This window comes from Nicotiana tomentosiformis, chromosome 3 (assembly GCF_000390325.3).
Source record: "Nicotiana tomentosiformis chromosome 3, ASM39032v3, whole genome shotgun sequence".
Taxonomy (NCBI): Eukaryota; Viridiplantae; Streptophyta; class Magnoliopsida; order Solanales; family Solanaceae; genus Nicotiana; species Nicotiana tomentosiformis.
The window spans coordinates 87399627-87408133 of record NC_090814.1 but is presented as its reverse complement, the minus strand read 5'-3'; the positions used below and the strand labels follow the sequence as shown (position 1 = coordinate 87408133).

Here is an 8507-nt window from a genome sequence, read left to right as displayed (position 1 = left end):
AAATAAAAAATAATTTCCTTAAGATTGTTAGGTATCTGTATTACTATAATAAATAACGAAATAGTAATCTTTTTGAAACAGTAAACAGAAACAGAAAGTTAGCAGCAACTGGAAGTCGAAATAATATCTAGAAAAATTAATTTCGGAATAAATCTAGCCTACTGAATATACAGTGTGTCCTTAAGAAAATTATTTCCCTCAAGTACCCGAGCTGCTGGAATATTATCCTCCCAGGATAGACCGATTTAACTCACCGATGTATTGGTACCAAAAACTACGGTGTCAGTGAACCACTCAACGGTGGTAAATTACACTGAAATAGATTTATGCAGAAGAAGAAGAAGTCTTGAAGTTCAGAAAATTCGTAAGGAAAAATCTGAAGAATCAAACGAATTTATAGCCAATGGAAGTATTGTTTCTGAAAGTCTACAACTTTTCAGAACAATCACTTAAAAGCGGGAGGGAAATTTAAATAAAAATTCGGGAAGAAAGTGAATCGGGTCGCGCACGGATCCGGTTCGGGTTGGATATTCAGCTAATTTAATTAATATTTTTTATTAAATAATTAAAGAAATTTTGTCCAAAAAGATTAATCAATCAATCTTTGACCATAGCCGAAGCCGAAGCCGAGCCAAGCCGAGCGAGCAACGACGACGATGACGCTAGGCTTGCCTTCTTCTTAACTCTTTAAGAGCTAGAAGAAAAGCAATTGCTTATATACCCATCAAAAGTCTTTTCTTCCTCCAATATGGGACAATATCCCTTTGACAAGGAGGAAAATTCAAATATTTCATTTTTCCTTCATTTCCCATTCACTCTTTATTTTAAGTTAACCAAGCTTAAACCCAACAGTATCAACATATAAAAAAGTAAACAAATGAATAAATTATTATAATACATATCATAGTATAAAAAGACAACTCAAATCATATTAACAAAACACAATTCAAGGTTTTAAATTATGTGAAAGAGTCAAAAATTACTATTGAGAGGCAAAGGGAAATCGAACTCGTGACCTCTCTAATACACATGGGCGGAGGCAGAGTACGGGATGCGGGTTCGGCCGAACCCAATAGCTTTTGTTCAAATTATGTATTTGTCTTAAAAAATTCATTGGATATGTAAAACTTATTAATTTAGAACACAGTAACTTGAACGAATTACAATCCCGAACCCATAAGGTTCAAATCTTGGTTTCGCCTCTGCAAATACAACCTGAAGTTAATAACTGTCGGACTAGTGAGCCCATTTGTTTCAAATGGTGTCACTTTTGTGAATTTGGGTTGTATTTTTGTGTTATATATATTTATTAAAAAAATTCGACGAAGCGGTGTGTCGTGACACCGCTTAGGTCCATGTAAACCCGCCCCTGGTTGGAGAAGAAACAAGAAGAAAAAAGTAAATTAGGTAATATTAATTGAGGGTAATGTTGAAATTACGAACAAACTATAAGGAATACAAAAAATAGCAGAAAAAAGCTAAAAAGTCATAAGTTGGATTGTTTAGCTTATGACTTTAACTTATTTTAAGTATTTTTTTAATTCGTTTCAAGCATTTTTTTGATATTGTCAAGCACTAAAAAAAAGTTATAAAGAGCTTAAAAGCTAGTTTGACTAGTTTAAAACCAATCCAAACACCCTCTTGTTTAGTCTTTCTTAATATTATTATTCCAAAGGCTTGAATTTTTGAAGTAGTTCATCTTTAATTTCCATATAATTTTAGGTAGAATATGATATAAGTTAACTCAAATTAAGCTTTACATAACAGAATAAAGCATATATATGAGCAGCTCATTTTCACTTACTCGAGTCTCGAGCTATAAAAAGTTGAAAGCGGTTTAAATAATAAATTATAACATGTAATGTCTCAATTTATCCGATGTGACAAAAGTGAGCTCGACTTCACAATTTCATTGCATATCAGCCACGATTTTGTGTAATGTCGAAGATTGACAAGAATTCTTGCCAGTGGCTTCAAGTATCGAAGCTTAATTGGGGGGGGCCTTGATATTTAAGAGAATTATGACCTTCTTGGACATAGATTCCCAAATATTTTTTGAGAAAGTTGATTTGAGTGAAGTTTGATTTGAAATTAAAAATATGTTATATGAATTTTGGGACAAGTTTTAACATGTTTAATTTTTTTTTTTTGTTTTTTAACCAAAAAATCTTAAATGCTCATGATTTGGCCCAAAAAGAGGTCTTAGGCTATATTTGGGATTTGAAGTTTTGGTTTTCAAAAACTTCCAAAAACTAAAGTAATTCTATAAGCAAATACATATTTGAATTTTTTTTGAAAAAAAAAACTTCCAAAACTTATGGTCAAACGCCTACTTAATTTTATAGTTAGCTTAAATAATAAGTACACCTTGATTTTATAGCACGATTTTGTGTACATGTCAAAGATTGAGAAGAATTGAGGTTCTTGATTTACACATTCAAGTATTTACTTTTCTCATTTTTTGTTTTTTCAAAAAGAAATAGTATGAGTACTTTTTTTTGCTCAATGCAACATTTTCCCAATATTAGGAAAAAATTTACTTAATTTACTTGGAACTGAGACTTATATTATATTTGTTGTTTAAAAAAAGCTCCTTTTTTTTTTGTCTAAACGAGTGAAATGAGGCAATATTTTCAAAATACTTCAGTGAAATTTCTTTCAATTCTAGTGATCTTGAGAAAATTCAAGAAAGCAGGTAGTATAATGGAGATTTCCACCCAGAAAAACTATTTTAAAAAAAGTACTCCCTCCCGTTTCAATTCATTTATGTGAATTTGTTTGATTAGGCACAAAGTTTAAGAAAAAATAAAATTTTTTAAAATTTGTGGTCTTAAACAATTCAAAAAGGGGTCCAGTTTATATAATTATAAAAGGTTCTTAGATCATTTTTTTTTTAAACGGACCAAAAAGAAAATAGATTCACATAAAGTGAAACGCAATTAATATGAGATCAAATGTAGTCCTAATGGGACCCGCCTACCAAACGGAACATAACCGCCCCCTTGGCTCTGAAATGAACATAGACCCGAACTGAAAACTTTCCTTAGACGCCACGTGAAACCTCAGCTACAACATGACTCACTGAGTCAATGTAAATGAACCAGTTGGACTCCATTACTGTTCGGTTGGATTGTCCAGATTTGTAAACTCTTTTGCCGGGTTTGAGATTTGGGAAGGAAAATGCAGAGCCGGGGATCCAATGCCCGGTTCTCAGGAATGGGGGCGCGATCCCCAATTTCATCCCTCATGCTTGCCATGTTCGCTACCATGGCTTCCTTCTATGTCGCCGGCCGGTGAGTTTCCTGACTTCACCGGCAATTTTCTCGCTAAAATGTTTTTTGAGTGCACTGATTTAACATTGTTGTTAATGCTACAGGTTATGGCAAGACGCACAAAACAGGGTTTACTTAACAAAAGAGCTCGATAGAATAACCGGTCAGGTATGTTTAATCTTTACTTCATTTTTTAATAATTTCTTAGTATTTTTTTATTGGACATGGAGTGATTTTAATTTTTTGGATTTAGTGTTATGTTGGACTGATGTGAGTTATGTCGATTGTCGATTGTACTTTGTCAATGTAATGGCTCTTTAATTAGGATCCACTTGGCGGATCCAGGATCTTAATTACTAAACACACGCTATTACTTTGTAGCATTGAGTGCATACTTAGTATGGATATCTATTTCTGAAGAAAAAAATAATTCATATGGTTCAAATTGATTATAGTAGTTGTGATTGCACCAACTGCCCTATTGTCTCATCCAGCCTCGAGTTTGTAACATAAGAAGAACCTGTCTGGAATAAGTGTCATTTGGTAGATCACTTGGAAGCTTGTAGTGAAAAATCATTATTGTCCAATGTGATGGTGTTCAACATGTAAAGTTCAAAGAAAACACCTCCTTGCTTTCATTAGGTTTGGAATTTTAGGCAGTAATATATATAGCAACTGATGTGCAGACTTCCACTCTGGACGATGAATACAGTAAATGTCTTACTAGTAACAGTTTACATCCATTCTTGAGCAGATCCTCGATTGTGATGTAAACTTTGAGCTGTAATCTCAATTTGGTTGCATAAGAATAGTTTGTCTGGCACGTGTTAGTTAGCAGATCACTGGGAGGCTTGTGAAGAAAAGATCATTACTGTCCAACTGCCTATGTGATTAGTGTTCAACTTATGTAAAATTCAAAGAAAGAGCTTTTCTGGTGTGATTTGGTTTGGCATTTTAGGCAGTAATATCTAGCGATAGATATGCAGTCGTATTCTCTGGGTTGCAATGAATTCAGTAAATGCTCTTCTACTAGCATCAGTTGACGTCCATTCTTGAGCAAATGCTCAATTTTGATTTTTGCGCTTTATGTGAAAATTAATATTTCTGCTTAATTTCCAGGGACACTCTGCAATATCTGTGGATGACACATTAAAGATCATAGAATGCAGGTTCCAAAGTCTTCTCCTCTCTGTTGGTGTTAATAGATGTAGCATTTGACAAATTGTGTACTAGTTTAATTAAGAATGTTTGGTTATTAGGGAGCAAAGGAAGAAACTATCTGCCCTAGAGATGGAACTGGCAGCTGCTAGACAGGAAGGATTTGTCTCCAAACAATCATCAAATATGAAGAGAACTAATGAAAAGGGTCCAGTAATAGTAATAGGAATTTTCACAAGATTTGGGCGCAAGAACGAGAGAGACGCTATAAGGAAGGCATGGATGTCAACTGGTAGAGTATCAGTTTTTATTACGTATCTTGCTAATTTCTTGCTCAATCTTCACATAGATCATGATGTTCTGAATTCTCATACTGTGTTTTTTTCTACCCCTCCACCAGAAATGAAATGCCACAATTTGTCTTGGCATGATTAGTAAGAGGATACATGAAAATGGGCATTTGTTTAATCCTTCCAAAGGAGAGAAGTGGGTGGAGAGAGCTTGTTGTAGTCCCTAGTAGCTTTCCAAAATTTCAAGAATATAGTTGAAGAACATTGTATTGAGAAGTGGATAACTACGCCCCTGTCAATATAATTTTTTGGTTTAATCATATAACAAGGTAGAACTTCTCTTTTAGTAACATGGAAACTATATTTGGACGACTTAGAAAGAAAAGGTGGGATACTGAATTCATGACGGAGAAACAATTTTTTCCAGAGTAGGGAACTTATAATTCCAACACTTCCAGTTTGACTTGAAAGTTATTTATTGGAAATTCCATGTGAGATTCTTGATGTCATGGTCCTATAGGTTTAGAATCTGCATATCTGCTCGAAGTATTTCTTATCACAATAATGTTATACATTCAGGTGCAGCTCTGAAAAAAATGGAGGAAGAGAAGGGCATTGTTGCACGTTTTGTCATTGGCAGAAGGTATTTCCTTTATGGTTATTACCTCTTTTGTTGTGAGTATGCACAAATTTGTTCATTCGTTTGCACTCAATTTGCAGTGCTAATCGTGGAGACAGCTTGGACAGGAGCATTGACAGTGAAAACAGTCAAACTAATGATTTTTTTATTCTTGTGAGTTGTTAAATCAGTACATTCTGTTTTTAATCAGTAAGTTCATTTTCCTCGTGCTTGGTAATGGGGGCAGTTATTGGTTCCCAGCCAATGAGTGAAATATGTGTTTTCTTATTGTATACTTGGCAGTATCAAAGATGTTTTCTCGAGATGCGTTCATCTTCCCTTGATTTAATTGTTCGTTTCAATTACGAATAGTTCAATGACCAGCACGGATAACGTGAGCAGCAACTTTATTTCCTATAAAACCCAAATACTTTTTTGACAAGTCTGAAACGCAAAATTTTGTGGTTAAGCTCCAAATAGTCTTCCCAGCTTGAGAAATGCAGTCAGGCATAGTGGTGTTTAGCTGACAATAGCATTTTTCTGGACAGGAAAATCATGTCGAGGCTCCCGAGGAACTCCCAATGAAAACAAAGCTATTTTTTGCACATGCAGCAGACAGTTGGACTGCTGACTTCTATGCCAAAGTCAATGACAATGTCTTTGTAAACCTTGGTATGAACAATGATCAGCAAGCACTATAAGCTAACTACTAAGACCACCTAAAGAACTTGCTAGAATTTCTTTTTCATCAAAAAAAAAATATATAATTCTTATGCAAATACTTGTTCTTAACGTCTGTCAACAAGTTAATATAAGCTTCAATAAAGTGCGAATATGGTGCAGATTCCTTGGGAAATACACTTGCGTCATATTTGAGTGCCCCTCGTGTATATATTGGGTGCATGAAATCAGGCGAAGTTTTCTCTGAGAAGTAAGTGTCATTGAACAACTCAGCCTATTGGTAATATTCTTCTGAACTGAAACAGTTGCATAAAGGTGCTTGAGATCATCTTTTATGAATACGATCAATCTTACTTGATTTTGACAGGGGCCAGAAATGGTATGAACCAGATTGGTGGAAATTTGGAGATGGGAAAACGTAAGTTTCTGCTGCCCTTAAGGAAGTGCATTCACTCGTCTCTGTGTTACACTAGTTCTAATTTATTTGCTGTACTCCTCATATGAGAGGACTATCAGTATAACTGGAAAAGGGTTGATATCCTTTTTGTTTATTATTAGAACTGCTCCTGCTCTGCTGTATGTTTCCCTTGAAGCTAGACTGCAGAAATTGACTTTCCAGTTACTTGATTTGCTTACAACAACAACAACATACCCAGTAATATCCCAGGGAAGTTACTTGATTTGCTTGCGAGGCCAAAATTTTCAAATCAACATAATTCAGTGGTTGTGCATTTTCTCAGGAGATCTGAAGCCTCCATGTATACTTCCCTCCCAAACCCCAAAAGAAAGTGTGTGTGTCACACACACACACACACTCTTTTTCTTTTGGGGTTTGGGAGGGAACACATGCATAAAACCTAGCTTCAGGACCTTAATCATGGTATTTCCTGGAGCTGAAGCCAACTTTCAAGTACCATAATTGTTTTTGCGCAAATCTGAAGTTCTTTTTTCCCCCTCTTTACCAGTGTACTTTTATCTGTTTCAAACTTTCCTAGTATTTGTAAGTTGGGAAATTATTTATCTATTATGAGAAGATTACTGAAATGGCAAATTTCTTTTCTGCTTCTTTCTTGTAGGTACTTCCGTCATGCTTCCACAGAGCTGTTTGTAATATCCCAAGCGTTGGCTAGATACATTTCAATAAATAGGTGAGTTCTCATACCATTGCATTCGGCACTATGGAGCGTGGATGACCCGTTCATCGAATTGTAAGGCCTGGTTTTAATTGCAGATCCCTACTCCGTACTTATGCACATGATGATGTCAGTGTTGGGTCCTGGTTTATCGGTGCCGATGTCAAACATGTAGATGACAGGAAGTTCTGCTGCTCGTCTTGGTCATCAGGTTTCTCTATATCTCTCTGTTTATACCAGTATATTCTTGGACAGATTACACCATGATCTCCTATGAAATATACTGTTTAGCTAGCTGAAAGTTGATGTTTGAGTTCGTTGGAGCAGGGGAAGTGGAATGAAGTTTCTTTTCATGGACCAATTTGTTGGACTCCTTGATGTAACCTGTGATGTGTTTTGCAGGAGCCATTTGTTCAGGAGTGTGATTTAACGTGACTGAGAAGTGCAGAAGACGTTTATAGTGGCATACTTGTTGAATCCCTTGCTTCCTGATTGAAGCCATTGCTTCATGACAGTTGGGTTTTGTCAATTCATCTCTGTCTGGGGTTCTTCGGGTTTTCATTCCTTAATCAGAAAGTATATGTAGACTGCGGAGCTGCTGAAATTGTGAGGATTCTTTTCTGACATAAGTAAACCCAAAGTACATCTGATATATAGGCTTCTATCCTTTAGGAAGTCTAGTATATTGTTTTACCCAACCCCCGGTTTGTGAGGGACAGACACTAATCTTACCATATTAAGATATTGTTTATTGCTTATTCTTTGAGAAGCGAAGGGGATATGTATTCTTGCTTTGAGAAGCGAAGGGGATATGTATACTTGAATTTATCTGTGAATTTTGGGATAATATACTTTCTTGTCATGAGGAGTTCATGTAGAGAGAATTGCGGAAAAGAAAATGACCATTTATTATTTTTTTCACTCTCATAGTTGCTTGTTTTTGAATCATTAGCCAGTCTACAATTATCAAGTGTCTACAGCTTATATTGAGTTTGGAGAATCGATAACTTGTCCATGCTAGGCGAGCTAGCACTATTTGTTGTAGCTTTATGGAATTAGAGCCCCTTTGGATTAGCTAATTGTAAATAGTTGATAAGTTTGTAGTGTTGAAATAGATTTTTAAAATAAGCATTTACGCGTTTGGATAGAAATGTTGAAACTGATAATAAGCAGTTGATGTGTTTGATTAAAAAATGCTTATAAGTTATTCTTTTGTTAAAATGACTAAAATACCCTTGAATTTTTTTTAAAAGATTATAAATTAAAATTTTCTTTGTAAAGAAAATAATTAATAACGAATATGGAAGGAAGAGAAAGTCAAGAAAATTATTTTGGGAAAAGTATTTTGTGAATT

At 35.0% G+C, this 8507-nt stretch overlaps 1 protein-coding gene across 1 annotated transcript; it reads left to right on the top strand.

Moving 5' to 3' along the window:
• The first annotated feature begins 3019 nt into the window (after nucleotides 1–3019).
• Nucleotides 3020–8080, top strand: LOC104119164 (hydroxyproline O-galactosyltransferase HPGT1). Its single transcript, XM_009630597.4, has 12 exons — nucleotides 3020–3293; nucleotides 3377–3440; nucleotides 4392–4441; nucleotides 4532–4722; nucleotides 5300–5363; nucleotides 5441–5513; nucleotides 5888–6011; nucleotides 6183–6270; nucleotides 6388–6438; nucleotides 7097–7168; nucleotides 7252–7364; nucleotides 7556–8080. Exons 1-12 carry the CDS (start codon nucleotides 3181–3183, stop codon nucleotides 7576–7578), a joined length of 1026 nt encoding a protein of 341 aa, XP_009628892.1. The 5' UTR covers nucleotides 3020–3180; the 3' UTR covers nucleotides 7579–8080.
• Nucleotides 8081–8507: the final 427 nt, after the last annotated feature.

Excerpts from the sequence above, each read along its gene's own strand:
- LOC104119164 (XM_009630597.4), top strand. The coding sequence starts at position 3,181 with ATGCAGAGCCGGGGATCCAATGCCCGGTTCTCAGGAATGGGGGCGCGA. Across the intron at positions 3,294-3,376 it reads TCCTTCTATGTCGCCGGCCG|GTTATGGCAAGACGCACAAA; the intron begins GTGAGTTTCCTG and ends TTAATGCTACAG. Across the intron at positions 3,441-4,391 it reads TCGATAGAATAACCGGTCAG|GGACACTCTGCAATATCTGT; the intron begins GTATGTTTAATC and ends CTTAATTTCCAG.